Below are 27,020 nucleotides of genomic sequence, written 5' to 3'. Positions count from 1 at the left end.
TGATCAACAAAAAGAGTTTGTATGTTCAGGAGAATGTTAAGATACTTAAATGAAATAAAGAAACACTCTAAGCAAAAATGACACGCTAAGTATGGCTCATTTCTTAAAGTATAAAAATATCAGATATAATATTACCTGACAGCCAATAAGTAGTCAGTAAAAAGTCAAGCCTAAATCTTAAATAAGTTCCCGAATGCCTTCTAGAAGGCGATAATATAATGCTGATGTCCTTTTCTCAGTTAGTATAGATTACTGCAACATTCCTGTATAAATGGACACAGTTAATCAGGAAGGATCACGGGCGCGTTCCTAAACCATCATAGCATCGCTCATGTTTCTCTGCCAGATTAAGAAGTTTCAGATAAAATAATTTGATTTTTATCTTATAATCAATTCGTCAAATGATCCTTAAACTTTATGACTTTGCATTTCCAAGCTGTTAATTTCTGCGTCTTAAAAAATGCCCGGATGTAGCTTTAAATTCAACTTTTCTTGTCTTACACGTTGCAGGTTAATTTAAGAAGCTTGTGATGAACACTGGCAATCCGATGCCCAGTGATCACTGATGAAATGTATAGGAATCGATGGATGGCACAGCAGAATTCAAGTGATTTTTAAAAAATACCTGAGGCACTCAGGAGAAGTGGAGTTTAATATCTACCAATTCCACATGGAAATTAAATGTATCCTGAAATCAGCTTCTCCAAATCAAATTCAAAGGAAAACATAATAACTATTCAACACAATTCAACATCAGGTTTTCTTCTTTTTTTTTTAATGTTGTATGGCCACTATTAAACTATTTGAAATGTTGACCTCAAAACCCAGGATTCCTATGTGCGTTAAGAAAAATAAATGGAAATCCTCCCAAGGAGACTGGAAGCCTACATGTAGCCATGGGCTCAACCTTTGATCAGAGCCACATGCTGCAACCTCCAATGATTGTTCTCAGACGCGACCTTTACTCTCACTTTATTCTGGCGGCTTTCCAAAGAGGGACAGGTGGTTTTAGGGCATTTTCTTGGGTTACAAATCAAATAATATTTCATGGTTTTCACCTTTAATGGGCTAAGCAGAAGGCATTTGACAAAAGTCATTATAGGGGTTTGGAGAAATAATTTATACTCTAGGGCATTCTTAAATCAGTAACTTGGCACTATGAGATTCAAAAAAAAAAAAAAAACTCACTGCTCCTTCCAATGTTGCATTGCAAAAGCTGCATTGTGTGTGTTTGCCTTGCTCCTAGGGGGGACTCCATGTTCAGAAACTAATGAATAGATTACATTGGTCCTTACAAGTTGAGTTTTCATTGGTGACAGCTGTGCCATATGGTATGCAATGAAGGGGCTGCTTTCTAATACATGGCGTTCTTGCCAGCGAAGGAAATGAATGCCCTAGAGGCACGGTTTTGTTTTTATAAAATTAACAAATTCCATGCCTCAATATGAAATTCAGAACTTGGCATTGGCCAGAAATGAACAAAGTAACCCTAGATTTCATGCACTGAGGATGGCAAAAGTCAAAGCCAATAGAAAATACTTTCCTCTTGGATTGACTGCAATGATAAAATCTCAATATATATGATAAATATGACCATCAAGGGGTTCCTGAATTGTGAGAAAATATATCTTGGGGAGCAATCAATGCATGTTTCCATTGACTCATCCCGCTAAGCATTCACATATTTACACAGTTGACATTCTAACTACACTTGATTAAAGAGGTTGGGGAGTACAGAAAAAGGCTCGTTCTGAGAATTCACATTGATGAGCCGGCTGTTAAATGTTTAACATTTAGGGGTAAAGATAGTATAATCTCACAGGGGGAGAACATGCAGGCACCTGTGTGGTACCCACAAGAAGGGATTCAGGACACAATCTGACAGAGTTGATTAGGGAAGTTGGCTACGGAATCATTTGGAGTGGAAACCCTCCAATGGTTCTTGGCATCCCTGTCTCCTGTTCTAGGAACATAAAACACTACTATTTTCAGCATTCAATTGGACATTCCTATTTTGGGGACCACTGTTTCTCAAGTCCAACAAGCGCTAAATAGATGGAAGAAATCCATGTTTGCCATGTCCTGAGCTAGCTTTTCTATTGGCTGACAGCACCCTCCTTCTTTCACAGGTTTATCGTAGATCTGATGTGTTTCTTTCTTTACCCTCTACATTTAGTTGCCTATATTTAGCCATGAAGTCCTATAAATTTTTACTTTCACCTCTATCATTAGTGCTGTCTTCTTTTCTCCTCCCATGCCACGCTTAGGTGACAGTCTCACTACCAGTGGTCTTATCCATCCTTTATCTGATGCCAGACTATTGCTTAGATCCTGCCATTCTTTGGATAAAAATGCCCTGTGACTTGTCATTGCCTACAAGACAAAAGAAAGTCAAGTATTTGGCCTGAATTTCAAAGCTTCAACGATTCAGTCCTGACCAATCCTACCTTCCAGTACACACCAGCAAGCATGTCTATTTCAGCTTGCCTGCTTTCCTCACAAGCACTTAAGCACATCATGCTTATTCTTACCTTTGCACCACTGTTTTTTCATCTTAGTGTCACCAAGTGCTCATTCACCTGAGCAATAGCAAGGTCCTCTCTACTGGGATGGATTCTGCCTCCCAGGAGCTAAGGCAAACCCAGAAACAGGCATAAAAAGAAGCTTTTGTGATGAGGTGCACTTTCTCTAATCTTGTCCCTTCAATTCTTCCTGATTAACTAACCTCTTACCATTTTTCCTGTGGTTTTCAGCCTGCCCTTGTTACCTCTTTTGTATGCATGATTCTAGTACCCTGATCTTCCACTGTCTCCTTGCCTACTCTGTTGCTTTCTATTCCCTACTTTCTATTTTCTGCTCATACCTTCATAGGTTATTTACCTGAACAGAAACCCACATGGCTTCTCCTTCAGTGCCACCTTTGTGGACATGTCTTATCCTTCAGATGTGTGTATATACATTATCTAGTTTAATCCTCACAAAGCTAAGAGGTGGGTTCTATTATCTCCAGTTTATTGATGAGAAAACACCTGAGATTTATGAAGGTTAAATAATGTTCGCCAAGTCACACACAATAATATATGGTGGAGTCAGGATTCAAATTCATGCAGTGATTCAAGGACTACTGCTTGCAACTATGTGGTCTTCACTTAACCAAACTCCCACTTTGAAAGCACACTTTTCTTCTCTTTGGAAAATTAAAATTTCTCAGGATTGGGTACTACAGTTTTTATTTCCTTTGTGTCCACCATATGCCCAGTCTTGATCTAAGCATAAAAAAGGCATCTAATAAACACCTTTTGGAAGAGAACTGGACATATTCAGATGCTGAGCCATGTGATGGAAATTATAGGTGTTTTAATGGTCTAAACTTGCACTGTCCAATAGAGTAAGCCCTAACCACTTGGAGAGATTAAAATAAATTAAAATAATGAAACGAGAAATTTAGCTCCTCAGACATATTAGTCACATTTTAAGTGCTCAAAAGCTACATGTGACTAAATTTAAATTAATCAAAATAAAATAAAATAAAAATTCAGTTGATCAGTCTCATTAGACATAGTTAAAGTACTCAATAGCTACATGTGGCTAGTGATACTGTGCTGGACAGCTCAGACCTAGATTATTTCCACTGATGCAAAAAATCCTATTGGACAGCGCCGGCAAGAGTAAATACTCAATTTCTCCCAATATACCCATCAATCCATATAGCCAGAGACTAAGAGTTACTTCCTAAACACTTAGTAAAACCTGGGCTCTGAAGCCAAATCCTGGCATTGCATGTTGGATGACCTTGGACAGGTCACCTATCTGTACAATGGAAATCATAATATTGACCACTTCATAGGGTTGTGGTAAGGATGCAAAGTGTAAAAAGATTACAATATTGCCTGATAGAAAGTAAATGTCCAATACATGTTAGCTATTGTTATACGCATGTCATGTTCTCCAAATGGAACCCAGAACCACCCAAAAAGGGGAATAAAGTTTCTTACAACTCTCTCATAGTTTTAGAATTTGGATACTATAACTGCAGGTAAATAGCAAGGCACACTTGAACATTCATTCTCTCATGGACAACCTTGAGGAGTACAGATTTGGATCTTCAACCAATAAATGGCAGTATTAGGCATATATTAAATCGGGTCACCGTGAACTTGCCAAATATTTTATATTCAGACACAGCAATTCAACAGAAAATACTACAAGGCTGATGAATGAAGGGATGTATGCATATATATTTCACTTTGCGGAGTTACCTTCTAGAAGTCAGCTCCTAGCACGATCCACACCTTAAAAGTGCACTGTGCACTGTATTTGTAGAATTATTCCTGCCTAACACTCTTAGGACTATCGGTGATTTCAGTTTTCCCATCTGGTTGGGTGTCACACATAGATTTTGGACTACGGAATACATTGCTATGACTATGTTAACACAGAAGAATCTGGAGCACTAAACTATGTTAAAGATAAAGAACTAATCTAAAAAAAGTCTAGGACGTTGAATTTAGAAAATCAGGAGACCTATCGGTAAGTAATAAGATCAAGGGCTCCAAACTGCCCTCCCCAGCTGATTGTCATGGATTCTGAGAATACTCTCCTTCTTGAAGTCAACAAACTCTTTTACGTAAGAATGGTTCTGCTTCCTCTGGGAGACCTGACTTTTTCAAGCTGGTATGACGCTATGGGAGATAGATGTAGGGCCGAGGTAAGACAGGGGTCACTTTCTGATTCAGTCAATCTCAAAACCACATCAGCTCTGGCAACCCAAGAGTACTTCCAAAACTCTCTCACATCTACCAGCTTATTTATTCCATCTGATATTATATTTAGGCCTCTCATTAAATCAGTTAATTTCCTGAGCATTGAGATTTTAGTGGTGAATACTGACCTTTTTTTTTTTTTTGACGTTTAATTATCAGTGTTATCTTTCTTTCTAGAAGATCCCTGCACCTTAAAGAATAAAAATGTGATACTTATATCTCTTCTTGGGGTAATGTCATATATTCAATGACTTATTTTTCATTTCTCTTTCTAATTTTCACTTCTTCAGAGGTCATAATAAAGGAAATTCTTAATGTAGCAAATTATTTAAATCCATGCAAAGAAAAAAATCGAGGACATATCTTTTTTTTATGTGGGATTTATATATAAGCTGTTGTTTGAAGGACAAGGCATATTTCATGCTCTATTTTAATTTAAATTCTCTCCTGGCTATATTCCCAAACATCTGTAGACACAATTTTTTTTTTTTTTTTTTTTTTTTTGCCGTACGCGGGCCTCACACTGTTGTGGCCTCTCCCGTTGCGGAGCACAGGCTCCGGACGCGCAGGCTCAGCGGCCATGGCTCACGGGCCCAGCCGCTCCGCGGCATGTGGGATCTTCCCGGACCGGGGCACGAACCCGCGTCCCCTGCATCGGCAGGCGGACTCTCAACCACTGCACCACCAGGGAAGCCCGACACAATATTTTTAAGTGACTTACAAGTTCACAGTTTTCACAGACCATGAAGGTTCTCAAAAGTTTAAATTACTCCCAAGGACATTTATACCCATTTCCCTTTTAGAGTAACCAATGAAAACCTGTTTTTAACCATCAGAATAATTCACAGGCCCGTCTCTTCTAATCTGGCTTCTCCCCTGATTCCTTGGAGGTTGCTCATAATAAACAATCCACAAAGAAAAGAAGATGAAAAGAATAAGATTCAAAAAGACTTTTTTAGTGTTAAAGAAACAGTCTGAGGAAAATCAAAACTAATTTCAAAAGTGACTCAAACATTAAGACGTGATCAGCAGTTCTACTCTTGAGATAATCACGAATTAAAGGAACTTTTAGAGCAAGTGGAGGATCTATTGATTCTTCTATCTAATATACTTCTATTTAAGATTTAATTATATCTATGTTAATGTAAATGTTATGTTTTTGAGAAATGAAGTCCAAGTACCCTCATTTAACACTACTGTTATTAAGATGTTTTAATAAAGTACAGCAACATTATACAAGGATTTCTTATTTGGGTTAAAATAAAGATTTTCATCTTAGCTACTAATCAGGACTTTTAGAGAGATCTAAATACTTCAGGAGGTAACTTCCCCCACTCCTTTATTCTATTAAACAGGTCACCACATGAAGGACTTTTAGGTCTCAGTGGCCTTGGGACGTGTTATAAGTTTGCTATTTGTAAACGGTCACGTGTTTTAGTGTCTTCTTTACCAATCCACTAACTTCACCCTATCTATATTTCTTATTTTCTAGCTTCCACAGCACAACGCTTTCTTCTACCTCATGTTTCTCTCATCTCCTGAAATCAGAATTGCTAAGCATGTCACCGGGCTAATGGTAGTGTCTGATTTTTGCCTGGGTTTCTGGGATCTATTTAACTTGGAATCTGTTGAATTCCACTCTAAAGAATCATCAAATATTTTCTCTTGGCATGCCAAAAGCCAGACATCTTGTGTTATAGTTTGAACTTGAAAACACGACAGTGAAAACGATCATGTTACTAAAATCAGATGTTGATTATTAAACACAAGTACTTTTTGAAATAATTATCAAATTAAACCATTTATCTTTAGGAAACCCTGAAATTGAAGTGTAAATTAAAAGCAAAAGGTAAAATCCCAAACACAAAGGCAATTCTCGAGCCGCTTTGAATAATTCTGATGTGCTCTGCTTTCTCCTGGTAAACGAAATCCTTCTGTAACTGGTTCTCATAGAAATTGGAGAGCATGATAAGGCAGGAGAGGTATTTCAGTGAAATTCCCATTATAAATGGAACATTTTATATCCTAAAGAATTTTATACTTGCAAAAATAGGTATGCCATGTTACAGACCATTGCTTAGTGTCATATTATATTGTGCCATGAATTCCAGCTTGAAACTCTAATTTAGAATATCATTTATCGTCATCAGTAAGTAGAAAATGGAATAACTATAATTATAAATTGTACAGAAGTTGAGTATGTGGGAACTGGAAGAGATGGACGAACAGGAGTTGGCACTGGGGATCAGGGAAACACATATGCATACCTTAGAAGGGCTGCTTGTCTGTTACACCAAGGAATTTTAGGTTTCATGTGCTTTGCCTGCTTTGATCCATGGGAAAATCTGCTTGATTCAGAATGGAAATTCAAGTTCCATGAGTCCCCTGAGTTTCTGATCAGTATTAGTAAGTGTTCAGAGGTCAGGAAATGCCTCCCTCTGTGTTTGCTGAATCGCCCCATACATTATACCACCCTTAAGACTTTAACCCTCTTGTGCCATAGAGAAATATTTTCACGTATGCAGAGTTCAGAAGTAAACCGCTTTCTAAACGTAGGAAATTGATAACAAATGCTGCTCGTGAAAGGCTGCTGGGTACCAGCCAACTGTTTTCTTTCTTTTTTCTTTTTCTCAGTGAGTAGTTAGCATTGCTTATGCATTCTGCCAGCATTACAGAGAGAACACAGCATATGATAAATGTCCATGAGAAATGAGGAATATTGAATCAATGACTATAGAAGGAAGGCAGAGGTTTGAGAGAGGTTAGATTTCAACTGATAGAAAATAAAGTGTTTCTGTTGTTTTTTTTTTAAATCTTTCTTGGTGCTTCTAGGAACGCACAAGGGCAAAAGTAAGTTCTATAGCTAACAGCGAGATCAGGTTCTACCATAATTGCTTTGGCTATATTGTTCCTCAATTTAAGAGTTGAGTTTCTGGCCTGTATTATTGAATAGGCTCTTGTCTGCTCTATACAAAGTAGAGATGAAGAAGCCTTGAGAGCTTGCTGCTAGCTACAGTTCTTGAAATAATTTTCTATGTTTAGGGTCTAGAGGTTTTTGAAACACGGCATTTCAGGATATATCAGCCACAGTCATATCACATTTACTACGGAATTCTTTATAACTAAAACATGCATCAGATTTATAGGATTTCATGCTTAAGAAAGTCTTTGAAAGGAGTATCTTATACAAACGCTTGAAATAGCTCCTTGTGTTTATTTTATATCCTTCTGAAAGGCAACATCTCACAGTCCTGTACATTTTATAAAGAGATAACCCAAGTTTACTTATAAGAAACGATACATGTTTATCTAGCAACATTTCCCCCAGATAGAAAGTTGTGAATACACTGAATACCCTGAGGATAAAACAACTCTTACAGGTCCTAAGAAAGTCATCCGTGCCCCCAAACAGCCATTTATAATATGACACGAGTCCTCTGACTGACCTAACACAGCTTCCTTGCGGCTGGTTCGAATTTAAAACTTGATAGCAGCTGCCACAATGAAAGAACCAGGCACATTATCTGATTTGTTTCTGCCATCCCTGCACTCATAGAGTCCGTTAACAACAGGGATATGCACTTTTTAAATGACTGAATTAGTCATACTTCCATTAAAAGAGTAGACTTACAAAGTAAAACAGAACAGCCTCTTCCTGCATTCCTGTCCATTCCTCTGCCTACTTGTTTCCATTTATTCCATTCAAAGAACATATATGGAGCCCTGTTCTCAGCAGGCAGGGCCTTATCTTCTCTACTCCAATGCTTACACCAGAGCAAGATCCATGCTAGACACTCAGCAAACATGTGCTGTATATATGAATAAACGAGAGGATGAATGAACAGTACCCACTGCATTGTCTCTTGGCCTGGCACAGATGTGGTACTTACACTGGGTTTTCTGTTTGTGTTCTCATGCCAGTTTGCTGTCTTGAGACTTTAGTAATTGATTGGTTTGAAAGGAGGAAGAAAGCCCAGAAAGTTTGATATCACTGGTTTGTCTGATCTACGAGTGCCCAAGGCCTAAAGGCTTAAATTAAAAATACTGCTCTTCTGTCTCTCCCTCATTAGAGGGTACCAATAGACCAGAGAATTCAACCTTTTCTGGACAAAAAGGAACACACATTTTTCCAAATCTTACCATTTCAAGTCAGTTGCAGTGGTGGTGGTGAGAGTTGATCATAAAACGTGTCAAAAATAAACCAAGTATTTAAGAACCGCTGATAGATCGCGCTAGACCTATTGAAATCGTCACGGGGACTTGCTAATACTTGGGGCCTATAATGTCACAATCATATATATTACGGCTGCTCAACATCAACTATGTTTGACAATGATAATTCAATACTTATTCAATAGAATAAGTATTTTATTCTATACTTAGCAAGGTAGGGCTTCCCTGACCCCCCGGATGAGGTTAAGTTCCCCCGCTGAGGAGAAACTTAGCATCTCGTGCTTCTATTTTCATAACACTTCATCACAGTTGATAATTAATTAATTTAACTACATCAAATTCCCTGAGGGCAAAAAAATGTACGTGTCTAGCTTACTCAATATAATGAGTTGAATTAATATGTTAAGAGTATAAGCGTTCACTAACTGGGATAACCTGAAAACTTAAGCTCCCATGTTGGGAAAAAACACGTTAAGGTCTCACTTTTATATGGAACTATAGAGATCATTTTGCCTTTTACTTACAGTAATAAGTATCCTACAGCATTTCAGTAATAAAAAAATTACAGAACAACACAGAATCCATCTTTAGTCTCACCAACATTTGCTTCCTAATACTGAAAAACCATTTTTTTTTTCCTTTCTAATTCTCAGTCCATTCTATTCTCTAGTTACAGAAGGTACCAGATGTTAGGAGGAGGCTTTCCCACATATCCTAGATTCTTAAGTAGAAGCAAGATTTATTATAGCCATATAAATGTAACTTCAGCCTTAACTTTTGTGTTCACAAGCTAGGTGTAATCTGCAACGTGGTCCCTTGTCCAATGGAACAACTCTTATCTGTGGAATGCTGGTATCAATGCCAAACACTCAAAAGAACCACAGGACATTACCGAAACGACTGCGTTCTGCCCACAAACCGTTTTCCCTCAGACTATGAAAATATATCCCAAGTAGAACTCCTGATTTATTTTTCCCCTAGGATTAAAAAAAACAAAAAAGAAAAAAAAAAAAAAAACTACAGGACCTCAGAACTGAATGGAATACCACTGGGGTTTTTACTTGAACACTTAAAACATTTCATTTTATCAGTGGAGTGCCTTTCTTTTGACACGATGCAGACACCAACTGAATTCTAAATCGTTACAAATCACTTTCAATTAATTCATAATTAAAGATGATGAGAATGTGCCACCAGTTCGATCTTTGTTTTTATTGATGGTTGCCTGAATGTCACTGTTAACATTTTAGATGACCATGTATTAAAAATGTATAAACTAGGACACTAACGTAGCAGACAGAGACAGCACGTGCATTTGACAGCAGTAGGAGTAAAGGGTTTGATGACAAGATGCTGGGAGCCCAGGAGTGATAGGATGCAGGTGCTAATCAGAGAGAGGGCTATTATATATAATTTTTGTTGAATTACTGATTTGCTCACTGATCTTTTGCTGCTGCATTCATGAACACTGTCATCTTGGATGTATCTGTATAGGAAATGGACTTGGCACATTTGACTAATTCACGTACTGAATTCGTGAACTAACACTTCACATCCGGACAAGTATTAGTAAGAACATATTTTGCCCTATAAGTCTAGGTGGGTGGTCAATTCTCAATGCCATAGGAAAACCCAAAGAAAGAAAATTGGAAGAATTTTCTTAGCGATCTCTAGGACAAATAAAAAATGAGATAGGGGAGCAAGAGGTATGAAATATATTAAGATGGTAGGATTACCATGAGGTTCCCTTCCAACGTATGGTACAACATCAGGTACTCCAACATAGGCTGGGTTCAAATTTTAGGTTTTTAAATGAAATAATTTTCCAGACATTCAATTTCACATCAAACTGGCATCTAGGAAACCCAGTTGATTGAAGTATAAGGATTTGTTTCACGTCAAATACCCAGCCAGGACTGAGAAAAAAAAGCCAATTAAGCAGTCACTGTTGCTCTTACAAGTTAAAAAGCCCATATTCTCATTTTTAATCATGTCCTGCTCTACTTAACAAAATCCACATGCCTACTTTCATCAATAGATTGCAAGCTGACCAAAACAGTTTAACTGTGTTATGAATTATGGCAGTTTCAACCAAACCATATGAATAATCTTTATGACTCAAGAGTGGTGATGCTATGAGGTTTTACCTGTTTTTCTAAATAGGTAAATCTTTTTAGATTTCTTGATGAGAGTACTTTTTTGGGTAACGTTAAGTTTTTTTTTTATTTATAGTTTGCATTTAATTCACAGATTTGTTTTAATTTTACCACTCTCAATGATTTATAAAATTGTTTTAGTTTAGGCTTTACGTATGCAAGTGACAATATGATTATACCAATATAATACATTTGAATTACTTTTTCCTTTTGAATTCAGTAGACTAATGAAGGATGAGAGTATTTTTTAATTAGCATTATTTAGGTAGCGTCTTTGCCAAAATTCATGTAAATTTATATTTTAGAAGATCAAGCTTACTTTTTAAAAAATATTCATGCTTCTCTCCAAAATCTTAGCAAAGAACAAAAATTGTAGCAAAGAATCATATCATTTTTGAGTTAGAAAGGTACCTTAATGATTAACTTTTAAAAAACTCCTTCATTTCTCAAATGAGGTAACCCAAGATCATACAAAAGGATTTTGTCCTCCCACTGAAGGGAGGGAGAAGAATACATCAGTTTATTCTCTCTGTAATGATTTCTGAGATTTTGTTGGATGACTTCCATTTGGATCTACCCACTCTAAAATCTTTTTTCTAAAACTTCAAAACAGTTTTCTCTGGGCTTCCTAAGCATAATGGCGTGTCAGGTAATGGCTTTTGACGCCAAGGCTGAATGCGCGTTTTTGCACGGTGGGCTAAGGTTTCTTTGCATTCCGATGCATCTTTTTCCTTTCCTACCCAAATCTTAGATGTCAGAAGACTTTACTCAAGCCTTCTGGTTTAGAGGTTTGCATAAATAACTTAGTCCCTCTGAGGCTGACGAGTGCCACTGTTACTGGCAGCACTCTGCTTGTCACTATGCAATCCCAGTAAAAGCAATTGAAAGTACTTTTATTTGAAGGCCATTTGACAGAGGGGGAGAAAACACATTTACTCTTTCAAGGTCTGTGTATTTTCCTGGGAGAAGCCTACCTATGAAATTTGTCCTTTCATCCTTGGATAGCTATTTGGGAAATATCTTTTGGCAGTGCAGACCCATGAGTGGTTTCTGCCACTCCAGACCACAGTGGCGATTCACAGAACTTCCCTGTATCTCCCCACCTCCCTCCTTCCTCCCTTCTAAAGACAGGAAGGCTGTTTCATGCTGCTGTGCTGAAAACATTCTTCTCTAGAGACTGAGGAAGAAAATCTGCATATTTTAGCCAAAATATTGAGTTATTTTCATCATAGATGTTTAAGGAAGGACTTGTTTACTAATATCTGTGACTATGTTGAGATACTACAAATAAGAAAGAGACAGTACTGTGGGCTTTTTCTTAAAACAAAATTCTTTTCTAAAATGTCCCTTACTCACAGGAGCTCCCAGAAATTCAACAAGATTACTTTTATCTTCATCGGAGAGAGCAGCTAATTCAGTACAGCTGGTTCGTACAATCTTTAACAGGACTGTCCTTCCCAATAGACCAGGAAGTCTTATTTTTCAGGTTTACAACAAATAAAGAAAAATGCAATATATTTATAATTTGCTAAACGCTGTGTGTGCGCACGCGCCCGTGTGTGTGTGTGTGTGTGTGTGTGTGTGTGTGTGTGTGTGTGCGCACGCACCTGTGTTTGTTTTAATCCTCCTAGTCTCTACAAGTCATCACCAGTTTGGACCTGCCCATCAGGTACCACGAACGCCTGCTGTTCCCACACCCTGTCCTTGGATCCGCTGAACCGCTCCTTACCTATAAACAGATTCCACTCGGTGTCGAGATCAGCCTGATTCGCCAGGCAGCCCTTCATGACATTGAGGCAGTAGTTGTTGCATGGTCTCACCGTGGGGAGTCCCCGACAGTAAGGGCAGTACAGCATCTTCATGAGCGCACGGATGCAGCCTGGGGTCGGGCTCACCTGGAGATTGATTGAAAAGAAAAAGAAAATCAGAAATAAGAAGGATGGAAGGAGACAAAAAGAAGTGACTCATTTCCTCCTTGAAAAAAAAAAGGTGAAATGGCTCTGAGAAAGCTCCAGCAGTAGGGCAGCAGGCTAAAGGAACCATCAGAATCTCAACACACTGTAGTACTTGATCTTAAAGTCAGTCAGTTCCTTGTCAATACTTCTGTTTGGCATAGTAGTAATCATTTTTCTTGAATTGTCCTTGTCAACATTTTGATATCTATGTCATTGCAATTTAGCCCTAAAACCTAGACACTGTTTCAATGAAATAGAACATGCAATGAGATAATGCATGTGAAAGCAATTTCCAAAGTTAAAACCCCATAAAAATGAAGGTATTATTAAAGTTTAATGTGACACCTTTAGAAAATTTTCCAACTGGTTATTTGACCCTGTTTCTGAAGGAGGTTTGCAGAAGCACTTCCTTTGTACATAACTTTTTTAAAAGGATCAATATCAGCTTGTCTGGGATTTCTGAGATCCAGGCCTGCTTAGAAGCAATGGAACTGTCAAGGCACCCTCTTCAGGAATCTGAAGCTTTGCAGTTCTGGGAACTTTGGAAGATGGATCCAATGTTGAATGTGAAGAGAAATGCTTGCAGTAATTCAGAGGAGCTACTAATCAACCGATAATCAAGTGCTATTTACCTTGAATACGATAAGCAGTGAATACTCCTAGGTTAATCAATTCTAAACCAATCAGGTCTTTTTTAGACTCACTGAAAATTCCAATTTGACTTTAAGAGGAAAGAATATTTAAAATGGTGTGGACCAAAATCAGAAAAAAATACAGAAAGCTCTTTTTCATGACTGGATATAAACATTAGTGAGGTATTTTTTTGGTTGGTTCCATATAATGTTATCTTTAAGTTAAGTAGCTACCTGTTTCTGTTCTTGTGCTCTCCATCTGAAGGCAAGCCTAACTCGTATCATTTGGATCTCCTGGAGCGTCTTATCGGACAGATCTGGGCCCCCAGGTGACAATATATGCCCAGAACATTCAGATACTGACAAAGCATAACACCACCGTAAAGGTGGGGCAGGAAAAGGTATTTCCATATAAATGGATACTTTCCACTCCCAAAGCTAATCTCCAGCATTTTATCCTTTACCTAGAAACCACATTTGAGGTTTCTCATGCAAGGCTTTGGTTTCTGTAACATTTTCTTAATTGCCGTATACTGTAAAAAATTAATGAATGAAACCCTCAATTAAATAGAGTTGGGAGACCAGAAGGGGGAGCTCTCAAGCCCTGCAAGGAGAGCAGAGCCCAATGGCAAGAAGAAAGACTCCTTTCCTGGCAAGGACTCAGCCAATGAAAAGCCATGGACTCTTTGTTTATCACAGCCCTCCCAACTAACTTTCTTTTCCCTCTAAAGAAGTGCTCTCTTTCCTTTGCTAAATTGCAATTCTCTGTTGGTCCTGAATAAACCATCTTTGCTGGAGAAACATTTGGCAGTCTATTTGTTTGAGGTCAAGAATACTGACAAAGTCCCTAGTTTATTATTTCAGGAAATGAAGCAATCTGTCAATCTATCTGTCTATCTATCCATCTATCTGGGCGCTGAAATCTCTGGCTGTCCTTTTGATGTTTTTCCTTTTTTGCATTTTCTTTCCAAAATTTTATGAAAATTTTCAAACATACAGACAAATTGAAAGATTTTTATAGTGAACACCCATATCCCCACTCCTAGATTCTACATTTAACGTTTTCTTATACTGATTTTTCACACATCTATCTATCCTTCTCACCCATCCATTAATCCACCTTATTTATAATAAATTTCAAAATAACATATTAACCTTTTGGTTTTTATTTTTCCTGGTAATTTAATGTTGGCTTTAATAAAACTGAATTAACCCGATCAACAATAAAAAGTTAGCACATTAAGTAGTCCAAATCAAATAAAGTAAAATATAACTAGCCTTTCTTTTGTTTTTAATTTAAAAAAACCTTATTTATTTATTTTTGCCTGCGTTAGGTCTTCGTTGCTGTGCGCGGGCTTTCTCCAGTTGCATTGAGTGGGGGCTACTCTTCATTGCGGTGGCTTCTCTTTGTTGCAGAGCACAGGCTCTAGGCGCGTGGGCTTCAGTGGTTGTGGCACGTGGGCTCAGTAGTTGTGGCTTGCGGGCTCTAGAGCGCAGGCTCAGTAGTTGTGGCGCATAGGCTTAGTTGCTCCGCGGCATGTGGGATCCTCCCGGACCAGGGCTCGAACCTGTGTCCCCTGCATTAGCGGGCGGATTCTTAACCACGGCGCCACCAGGGAAGTCCATAATTAGCCTTTATTTATAAAACTATTTAAAGAATGTATTAGTATCCACTAATTCTAAGACATATTTTCCAACAACAAAACAAAAACGAAAAAATGAGAACAAAAGAGAGAAGTCTGGTGATTTTTCTTTTGAGCATACATCTGTGCCACCATGTCTATTTATCTAATAGATATAGGATATCTAATATCTATAGGATATTTTGTTGAAAATGCCAAATTTTATCCACAATTGGGCAGAATTTTTTTTTTAATTTATTTTATCTATACGTATCCCGTACCATTCAGAGAACAGAGAGGATAACTCTGTCTATGGAATTCCAAATTCTTATACATTTTATTATTTGGTATATGGTTGTAGTCCTACAAACCACTGTCCATAGGGTTTTGATTTTCACAGCCTTGCAATTCCTCTCCTGACCTTGATGTCTCTCTCCAGAGACCTATCCTATTTTCACCCAAGCCGGCTAAGCTATTTCTTCCTTTGACTCTGTTGGATTTTTTGTTTTCTCACCATTGGTATTATATGATGCTTTGCTTCTTCTCACTAAATGTGCCAATATAAAGCCTAGGGTATTTGTCAATATGGAGGATGCAGATTTGAGATCTCTTGGAGAGTGTGGACTCTTTTATCATCATTATAACCTGTGCCACTCTGCATAACATGCATGTCATTATAAGGTATTACGATTATGATATATAGGTACTCAATAAATGCTTTTTCAGTTGAACTCTGTAGTGTGTTTCTTGATTCCTTGGTCACGCTGATATTCAAAAAAAAGGCACAAGATAGTTTTATACATCTTAGCATTCAATTGTTGCTTTTAAATACTGTTTTCAAAGGTTATTGATTGCACTAATTCCAAAGCTTTGCTCTGTGTGTGTGTGTGTGTGTGTGTGTGTGTGTGTGTGTGTGTGTGTGTGTTGGAACTAGTACAGTTTTCTCAGTCTGTTTCAGAAGAGTCTCCAACTCAGGGTAGCAACAAATAGTGAAAATTGAACAGCCTTAATAACCTAAAAGAACAGTGCTGTTCAAGTTAAATATGGCTCTCTCGGTACTTTGGGAAATGATATCCTTCTTGGTCAAATAAAGGGCATTTTAAGAAGAAGAAAACCGAGCGAAGGAGCAAAGTTGAAGCTTTTATGTTCACAGACCATATTTTTCGACACAACTGCATGTTTGAATTGAAATAAAAAATCACCACTTCAAACTGAAGACTTTTAGAAGTAAGCCTCTGAAAAGAAGGTTGTTTTAAATGCCAATTGTATGAAGGGCTGGTTCTATTTTTAAATGTTTAATAGTGTTTAATAATTGTGCTACAGCTACTCTTAAAAAATCTTTTAATATTGAAATCAATATAGACTCATAAGAAACGGCAAAACCAGTGGCGTCCTGGGTACCCTTCACTCCCCTTCCCTCAATGGAAACATCTCATATAGCTGTAGGACAATATCAAAATGAGGGAATTAAGGTTGATACATTGCTGCCAGTGAGTTTATAGACCTATTCAGTTTTCAGGATTTTTTCAACCTGTATTCATTTGTGTGTGTGTGTGTGTGTGTGTGTGTGTGTGTGTGTGTGTGTGTGTAGACACTTCTATGCAATTTAATCCTATGTATAGATTTGTGTAACCACACCACAATCGACTTATAGAACTTTTCCATCACCACAGAAGAACTCTCTTGTGTTTCCTCCACCCCACCCCTTGTCCCTATCACCAGGCAAACACTAATCTATCTGTCATCTCTATAATTTTATCATTTTAGGAATCATATATCAATACTTTGTATGTGGGCTGGCCAAAACGTTCGTTCGGGTTTTTCCATACCATCTTACGGAAAAACCCAAATGAACCTTTTGGCCAATCCAATAACATATGGAGCTTCATTTTTTTTTAAACTGAGCATAATACCTTGGAGGTCCATTCAAGTTGTTGCATGTATTCACTCCTTTTTATTGCTGAGTAGTATTCTATTGTTTGGATGTACCAAATTTGTTGAACTCTTCACTCACTGAAGGATACTTGGGTTGTTTCCAGTACTTTGCTATTAGGAATAAAGTCGCTATGAGCATTCATGTACAGTTTTTTGGCACAAACGTAAGTTTTCATTTATCTGGGATAAATGCCCGAAAGCACAATTGATGGATCAGATGGTGAGTGTGTTTAGTTTGTAAAAAACTGCCAAATTATTTTCTAGATCAGTGCGGCATGTTCTACATTTCCACCAGCAATACGCGAGAGACCCAGTTTTCCTCACATCCATGCCAGTATTTGGTATTATTACTATTTTTCGTTTTAGTCATTCTAATGGGTGTATTATCTATGTTTAAATTTGTGGTGAGTTTCCTCTGAGTAATTTCCATACCAGGATTTTAATTTCAATAGGCTCTCATACGCATCAGATACAAAATCATTCACCAGCTGGTCTCTAGAAAATATGCAACATTAAAACAACAACAACAATAATTCTGAAACAATAGATACAACTATATATTTGGCAAAACCAAAGTAAAGAAAGGAGTTCTAAAAACTCATATTTAAGGACTTCTCTGGTGGTCCAATGGTTGAAAATCCGCCTTCCAATGCATGGGTTAGATCTCTGGTCAGGGAACTAAGATCCCACATGCCGTGGGGCAACTAAGCCTGCGCACTGCGACTAGTAAGCCCACATGCTTTGGAGCCGGAGCACTACAACTAGGGAGCCTGTGTGCCACAACTACTGACCCCACATGCTCTGGAGCCTGCATGCCACAACTGCTGAGCCCACATACTCTGGAGCCCGTGTGCCACAACTAGAGAGCCCGTGTGGTGCAACCACTGAGCCCGTGTGCTCTAGAGACCATGCCACAACTAGAGAGAAGCCCACACGCCGCAACTAGAGAAGCCCATGCGCTGCAACAAAAGAGCCTGCATGCCACAACTAGGACCCAATGCAGCCAAGTAAATAAATAAATATTTTAAACTCTTATTTAAAATTTAGGATAGAATAAGATCTCAAAAATATAATGCCACGAATTTGTAAATTTTGTGAACTATTAGAAAAAATTTCCTACTGAAGAAAACTGTGCTCATTTAGCAACAATAAAGACTACAATACAGCTACAGAAACCAAATGTTGAGTTTTTTTAGTTGGTAATGTGGATTTTTGATATTTTTGAAAAACGTAGCTGTAGCTTCCTAGATATTCAATGTAGACTGGGAAATAAACTTAGGTAAAAGAGTAAATTATAATGTTTATGAAAGTGGGGCCTACTTGGCACAAATAAAACAACGTTTTTAAGTGAAGAAAAAAAGATGATGACAACATTCCTTTTTGTACTTATTTGTGTTTTCACATAACTTTTACATGTTGTCCTTCACCACTAATAATACTTTGTCAAGAATTTACAATATTAGAGGGAAAAAAGAAAATAGTCAATGGTTCTTACTCCATTATCCTACTCCGGGAAAGATAGACAGAAGTTTGTGAGTTAACCAAGTAATATTTCATTATAAAATCTTTGCATCATGGGTTTAGTCCTTCTGTTAACTTCTTTTGATGCTGTGTCTGTATAATGAATGACTTATAGTTGACTAGTTTCGAGGAATAATAATACAACTTGAGGAGCAACAATACAATTTATAACAAGAGTTCCTTGTAAAATTAACTGAAAAATAAATTAAATAACATAAAAATAATTGAGCTCTTAGTCTGTGGTTTTTTTGCTGTTTGTGTTTCTTTTTTAAAAGGTAAAAAAAGCAAGATACATTGAAACATGGCAAGGAATACAAAAAGAGTCCTTAATAAATCTGTATTGGGAGGTAGGACTAAGACTTATCTACCTGGCTAACCATGTGTGTCAGGATGTTATAGCAAGTAATTCTTATGTTTTCTAAATGCAATCTGAGGCATAGCGTATCCTTAGCCATATAATAGCAATTCATTTCAGGTCTTTAATATATTTAAGATTTCTGTATCTGGACCAACATTTCATGCTTTGGTGCTCACATTAACAATTCCTAATAGTAGCCAATGTAAAATAAGATTGTCGCTTCAAGTAGTTTTAAAAAGCAAAAAAACATGGGAAAGTTATAAATCTTTACTTATATACAATGAACAAATACCTAGCAAGTGCCTGTTTCTATGGAAATCATATAGTCAAAATAATCAAATAAACATATCTGTCAGAAGACAGATGTGTCTCCCAAAGACCAACAAGTTAATGTAAATGACTTATTTAACTAGAATAAATTCAAAATGTGTTTTTCAGCAACAGTAGATGCCATCCTCCACAGTTTCTAATCTGTAGTCATATTAAATGATAAGATGTTTCTACTCATCAACCTAATGTATCTATCATGAGATTCTGAAGTGTCTTCTGAAGTCCTCAAGAATGATTAAATTACATTAAAAGTAGCTTTCCTGTTAAGTACTTTTTAATTATAATCCTTTAACAATTAGCAACCTATAAATTGGCTTTGTAGTAAGTTCATGAGAACGTAAATTTGTTTCTTCTTTATTCACTCATGCAACTTGCATTAATCCAACATTTATGGGGATGAATAAGGGGGCCTTCTACCAGTGTTGGGATGTTCAGAATACATTCACTTCCAAATCAATTCAGGGAAAAAATTATTTGTCTTCGGGAAGTGCAGTGTAAAAGGAGCCCCAAAAAAGGGCATTTGGCTCAAAATTGGGAGGTAAGGATAAAGACAGGGATGGCTTCTGAAGAAAGTCAAGGAACAGATGTCTGCAAGATAAGCATGGGAGATGGGTGACATCACAGAAATGGTGGAGTAGGAAACTTCAAGAATCAGTCCTTTCACTGAAGTAACCATGAAACTAGTAAAACCTGACAGGATCAACTTTATTGGAACTCTGGAGTCTAATTAAAAAAAAAAACCAGCAACTAGGAGGGTGCTTAATAATAAACTAATGAGATGGCTAAACATCAGTTAAAGCGCATTGCTAAATCTCAAGGCTCAGGAAATTTAAAAAGACTGCAGTCATATAAAGTATTCCCTCTGATCACAGCAGAATAAAGCTGGAAATCAAAGTAAGAAGGAAAACTGGAAATTTCACGAATATGTGGAAATTAAGCCACACACCCCTATACAACCAAGAGGTTAAAGAAGAAATCACTAGGGAAATTAGAAAATAATTAGCTAAATAAAAATGAAAACACAACATGCAAAAAATTATAGCCACAAATGCCTACATTAAAAGAGAATATCTCAAATTAATAACCTAATGTGGTACCTTAAGGAGCTAGAAAAATAAGAGCAGACTAAAACCAAAGTTAGCAAAAGGAAGGAAATAATAAAGCTTAGAGTGGAGATAAACAAAATGTTGGTTTCAGTTTACTCTTTTTTTTTCTAGTTCCTTAAGGTATAACATCAGGTTATTCTTTTCTTTTCTTTTCTTTTATTATTTATTTATGTATTTTCTACAGCAGGTTCTCATTAGTTGTCCATTTTATACGTATTAGTGTATACATGTCAATCCCAATCTCCCAATTCATCACACCACCACCACCCCCATCCCAATCATTTTCCTCCCTTAGTGTCCATACGTTTGTTCTCTACATCTGTGTCTCAATTTCTGCCCTGCAAACTGCTTCACCTGTACCATTTTTCTAGGTTCCACGTTTATGCATTAATATACAATATTTGTTTTTTTCTTTCTGACTTACTTCAATCTGTATGACAGTCTCTAGATCCATCCACATCTCTACAAATGACCGAATTTTGTTCCTTTTTATGGCAGAGTAATATTCCACTGTATATATGTACCACATCTTCTTTAACCATTCGTCTGTCAATGGGCATTTAGGTTGCTTCCATGTCCTGGCTATTGCAAATAGAGCTGCAATGAACATTGGGGTGCATGTGTCTTTTTGAATTATGGTTTTCTCTGGGTATATGCCCAGTAGTGGGATTGCTGGATCATATGGTAATTCTATTTTTAGTTTTTTAAGGAACCTCCATACTGTTCTCCATAGTGGCTGTATCAATTTACATTGCTACCAACAGTGCAAGAGGGTTCCCTTTTCTCCACACCCTCTCCAGCATTTGTTGTTTGTAGATTTTCTGATGATGCCCATTCTAATTGGTGTGAGATGGCATCTCATTGTAGTTTTGATTTGCATCTCCCTAATAATTAGTGATGATGAGCAGCTTTTCATGTGCTTCTTGGCCATCTGTATGTCTTCTTTGGAAAAGTGTCTATTTAGGTCTTCTGGCCATTTTTGGATTGGGTTGTTTGTTTTATTAATATTGAGCTGCATGAGCTGTTTATATATTTTGGAGATTAATCCCTTGCCCATTGATTCATTTGCAAATATTTTCTCCCAATCTGAGGGTTGTCTTTTTGTCTTGTTTGTAGTTTAGTTTGCTGTGCAAAAGCTTTGAAGTTTCATTAGGTTCCATTTGTTTATTTTTGTTTTTATTTCCATTATTCTAGCAGGTGGATCAGAAAAGATCTTGCTGTGATTTATGTCAAAGAGTGTTCTTCCTATGTTTTCCTCTAAGAGTTTTATAGTGTCCAGTCTTACATTTAGGTCTCTAATCCATTTTGACTTTATTTTTGTGTATGGTGTTAGGGAGTGCTCTAATTTCATTCTTTTACATGTAGCTGTCCAGTTTTCCCAGCACCATTTATTGAAGAGACTGCCTTTTATCCATTGTATATCCTTGCCTCCTTTGTCATAGATTAGTTGACCATATGTGTGTGGGTTTATCTCTGGGCTTTCTATCCTGTTCCATTGATCTATATTTCTGTTTTTGTGCCAGTACCATACTGTCTTGATTACTGTAGCTTTGTAGTGTAGTCTGAAGTCAGGGAGTCTGATTCCTCCAGCTCTGTTTTTTTCCCTAGAGACCACTTTGGCTATTCAGGGTCTTTTTTGTCTCCATACAAATTTTAAGATTTTTTTGTTCTAGTTCTGTAAAAACTGCCATTGGTAGTTTGATAGGGATTGCATTGAATCTGTAGATTGATTTGGGTAGTATAGTCATTTTCACAATATTGATTCTTCCAATCCAAAAACATGGTATATCTCTTCATCTGTTTGTATCATCTTTAATTTCTTTCATCAGTGTCTTATAGTTTTCTGCATACAGGTCTTTTTTCTCCCTAGGTAGGTTTATTCCTAGGCATTTTATTATTTTTGTTGCAATGGTAAATGGGAGTATTTCCTTAATTTCTCTTTCAGATTTTTCATCATTAGTGTATAGGAATGCCAAAGATTTCTGTGCATTAATTTTGTATCCTGCAACTTTACCAAATTCATTGATTAGCTCTAGTAGTTTTCTGGTAGCGTCTTTAGGATTTTCTATGTATAGTATCCTGTCATCTGCAAATAGTGACAGTTTTACTTCTTCTTTTCCAATTTGTATTCCTTTTTTTTTTCTTTTTCTTCTCTGATTACCGTGGCTAGGACTTCCAAAACTATGATGAATAATAGTGGTGAGAGTGGACATCCTTGTCTTGTTCCTGATCTTAGAGGAAATGCATTCAGTTTTTCACCACTGAGAATGATGTTTGCTGTGGGTTTGTCATATATGGCCTTTATTATGTTGAGGTAGGTTCCCTCTGTGCCCACTTTCTGGAGAATTTTTATCATAAATGGGTGTTGAATTTTGTCAAAAGCTTTTTCTGCATCGTTTGAGATGACCATATGGTTTTTCTGCTTCAATTTGTTAATACGGTGTATCACATTGATTGATTTGCGTGTACTGAAGAATCCTTGCATCCCTGGGATAAATCCCACTTGATCGTGGTGTATGATCCTTTTAACGTGTTGTTGGATTCTGTTTGCTAGTATTTTGTTGAGGATTTTTGCATCTATATTCATCAGTGATATTGGTCTGTAATTTTCGTTTTTTGTAGTATCTTTGTCTGGTTTTGGTATCAGCGTGATGGTGGCCTCATAGAATGAGTTGGGAGTGTTCCTTCCTCTGCATTTTTTTGGAAGAGTTTGAGAAGGATGGGTGTTAGCTCTTCTCTAAATGTTTGATAGAATTCACCTGTGAAGTCATCTGGTCCTGGACTTCTGTTTGTTGTAAGATTTTTAATCACAGTTTCAATTTCATTACTTGTGATTGGTCTGTTCATATTTTCAATTTCTTCCTGGTTCAGTCTTGGAAAGTTATACCTTTCTAAGAATTTGTCCATTTCTTCCAGGTTGTCCATTTTATTGGCATGGAGTTGCCTGTAGTAGTCTCTTAGGATGCTTTGTATTTCTGCAGTGTCTGTTGTAACTTCTCAGTTTTCATTTCTAATTTTATTGATTTGAGTCCTCTCCCTCTTTTTCTTGATGAGTCTGGTTAATGGTTTATCAATTTTGTTTATCTTCTCAAAAAACCCACTTTTAGTTTTATTGATCTTTGCTATTGTTTTCTTTGTTTCTATTTCATTTATTTCTGTTCTGATCTTTATGATTTCTTTCCTTATACTAACTTTGGGTTTTGTTTGTTTTTCTGTCTCTAGTTCCTTTAGGTGTAAGGTTAGATTGTTTATTTGAGATGTTTGTTGTTTCTTGAGGTAGGACTGTATTGCTATAAACTTCCCTCTTAGAACTGCTTTTGCTGCATCCCATAGGTTTTGGATCGTCATTGTCATTTGTCTCTAGGTTTTTTTTGATTTCCTCTTTGATTTCTTCAGTGATCTCTTGGTTATTTAGTAACGTATTGTTTAGCCTCCATGTGTTTGTGTTTTTTACTTTTTTTTCGCCTGCAACTGATTTCTAATCTCAGAGCGTTGTGGTCAGAAAAGCTGTTTGATATGATTTCAATTTTCTTAAGTTTACTGAGGCTTGATTTGTGACCCAAGATGTGATCTATCCTGGAGAATGTTCTGTGCGCACTTGAGAAGGAAGTGTAATCTGCTGGTTTTGGATGGAATGTCCTATAACTATCAATTAAATCTATCTGGTCTATTGTGTCATTTAAAGCTTGTGTTTCCTTATTAATTTTCTGTTTGGATGATCTGTTCATTGGTGTTAGTGAGGTGTTAAAGTCCCCCACTATTATTGTGTTAATGTTGATTTCCTCTTTTATAGTTGTTAGCAGTTGTCTTATGTATCGAGGTGCTCCTATGTTGGATGCATATATATTTATAATTGTTATATCTTCTTCTTGGATTGATCCCTTGATCATTATGTAGTGTCCTTCCTTGTCTCTTGTAACATTCTTTATTTTAAAGTCTATTTTATCTGGTATGAGTATTGCTACTCCAGCTTTCTTTTGATTTCCATTTGTATGGAATATCTTTTTCCATCCCCTCACTTTCAGTCTGTATGTGTCCCTAGGTCTGAAGTGGGTCTCCTGTAGACGGCATATATATGGGTCTTGTTTCTGTATCCATTCAGCGAGCCTGTGTCTTTCGGCTGGAGCATTTAATGCATTCATATTTAAGGTAATTATCAATATATATGTTACTATTACCATTTTCTTAATTGTTTTGGGTTTGTTTTTGTGGGTCCTTTTCTACTCTTGTGTTTCCCACTTAGAGAAGTTCCTTTAGCATTTGTTGTAGAGCTGGTTTGGTGGTGCTGAATTCTCTTAGTTTTTGCCTGTCTGTAAAGCTTTTGATTTCTCCATCGAGTCTGAATGAGATCCTTGCTCGGTAGAGTAATCTTGGTTGTAGGTTCTTCCCTTTCATCACTTTAAATATATCATGCTACTCCCTTCTGGCTTGTAGAGTTTCTGCCAAGAAATCATCTGGTAACCTTATGGGAGTCCCCTTGTATGTTATTTGTCATTTTTCCCTTGCTGCTTTCAATAATTTTTCTTTGTCTTTAATTTTTGCCAGTATGATTACTATGTGTGTTGGCATGTTTCTCCTTGGGTTTATCCTGTATGGGACTCTCTGTGCCTCCTGGACTTGGGTGGCTATTTCCTTTCCATGTTAAGGAAGTTTTCAACTATAATCTCCTCAAATATTTTCTCGGGTCCTTTCTCTCTCTCTTCTCCTTCTGGGACCCCTATAATGTGAATGTTGTTGCATTTAATGTTGTCCCAGAGGTCTCTTAGGCTGTCTTCATTTCTTTTCATTCTTTTTTCTTTATTCTGTTCTGCAGCAGTGAATTCCACCATTCTGTCTTTCAGGTCACTTATTCGTTCTTCTGCCTCAGTTATTCTGCTGTTGATTCCTTCTAGTGTATTTTTCATTTCAGTTATTACATTGTTCATCTCTGTTTGTTTGTTCTTTAACTCTTCTAGGTCTTTGTTAAACATTTCTTGCATCTTCTCGATCTTTGCCTCCATTCTTTTTCTGGGTCCTGGATCATCTTCACTATCATTATTCTGAATTCTTTTTATGGAAGCTTGCCTATCTCCACTTCATTTAGTTGTTTTTCTGGGGTCTTATCTTGTTCCTTCATCTGGTACATAGCCCTCTGCCTTTTCATCTCGTTTATCTTCCTGTGAATGTGGTTTTAGTTCCACAGACTGCAGGACTGTAGTTCTTCTTGCTTCTCCTCTCTGCCCTCTGTGTTCTTCCACTTTCTCTTTTCTGGAACAACTTATAGATAAGAGGGTTTATCTGTCTTTTTTAAAGGCAGGCAGAACTCATCTGTGAGCTTCCAGGACCTGCTAGTGTTGGATGGTCTCCTGCAGAGGCAGGGGGTGGCTGTGGCTCACCACAGGACACTGGCAGCAAAAGTTCTGGGAAGTACTCCTTGGCATGAGCCCTCCCAGAGTCCACCAGTAGCCTCACCAAAGAGCCTGTACGTTAGGTTATTGATTAGAGATCTTTCTTCTCCCTGAAGTGGGGAGAGAGGCATGGGATAGTCTCTCCCTCTGAGCCTCTAGAAAGAATCAATTCTGCTGACACCTTAGCCTCAAATTTCTAGCTTACTGAACTGTGAGAGAATAAAATTCTGTTGTTTTAAATCACTAAAATTTGTGGTACTATGTTACGGTAGCCCTAGGAAACTAATTCATACACCAACAAATTAAATAACCTTGATGAAATGGACAAACTCCTAGAAACACACAACCTACAAAGACTGAATCATGAAAACAAGAAATATGACTAGACCTAAAACAAGTAAAGAGATTGGATTGGTAATCAAAAGACTCCCAACAGGGCTTCCCTGGTGGTGCAGTGGTTGAGAGTCCACCTGCCGATGCAGGGAACACGGGTTCGTGCCCCGGTCTGGGAACATCCCACGTGCCGCGGAGTGGCTGGGCCCGTGAGCCATGGCCGCTGAGCCTGCGCGTCCGGAGCCTGTGCTCCGCAACGGGAGAGGTCACAACAGTGAGAGGCCCGCGTACCGCAAAAAAAAAGAAAAAAAAGGAAAAGACTCCCAACAAAGAAAAACCCTGAAACAGATGCCTTCACTGGTGAATTCTACCAAAAATTAAGGAAAAATTAGTAAAAATCCTTCTTAAACTCTTCCCAAAAATAGAAGGTGAGGGAATATTTCCTAACTCATTCTAAGAGACTAGCATTACCTGATACCAAAGCCAGACAAAGACATAATAAGGAAAGAAAAGTATAGACCAATACCCCTTTTAAATGTAAATTAAAAATTCTCAACAAAATACCAGCAAACTGAATCCATGTTAAAACGATTATAAACCATGAGCAAGTGGAATTTATCCCAGTAATGCAAGGGAAGTTATCATAAGAGAATTAATCAATATAGTACACCATATTCATAGAATAAAAGAAAACTCACACACAATTATCTCAACTGATGCAGAAGAAGCCTTTGACAAAATTCACCACT

The 27,020-nt window shown here is 37.3% G+C and overlaps 1 protein-coding gene across 1 annotated transcript in view; it reads right to left on the bottom strand.

Moving 5' to 3' along the window:
- GPC6 (glypican 6) overlaps window positions 1-27,020 on the bottom strand; it is a 1,081,720-nt gene that overhangs the window by 325,674 nt on the left and 729,026 nt on the right. Inside the window, exon 4 of the mRNA XM_060128753.1 lies at window positions 12,822-12,987. Coding sequence (XP_059984736.1) covers window positions 12,822-12,987 — 166 coding nt within the window. The remainder of the gene's footprint in view (window positions 1-12,821; window positions 12,988-27,020) is intronic.

The sequence above is a fragment of the Lagenorhynchus albirostris genome, chromosome 18 (assembly GCF_949774975.1).
Source record: "Lagenorhynchus albirostris chromosome 18, mLagAlb1.1, whole genome shotgun sequence".
In the NCBI taxonomy this organism is placed as follows: Eukaryota; Metazoa; Chordata; class Mammalia; order Artiodactyla; family Delphinidae; genus Lagenorhynchus; species Lagenorhynchus albirostris.
This window is presented reverse-complemented; position numbering and strand designations above follow the sequence as displayed.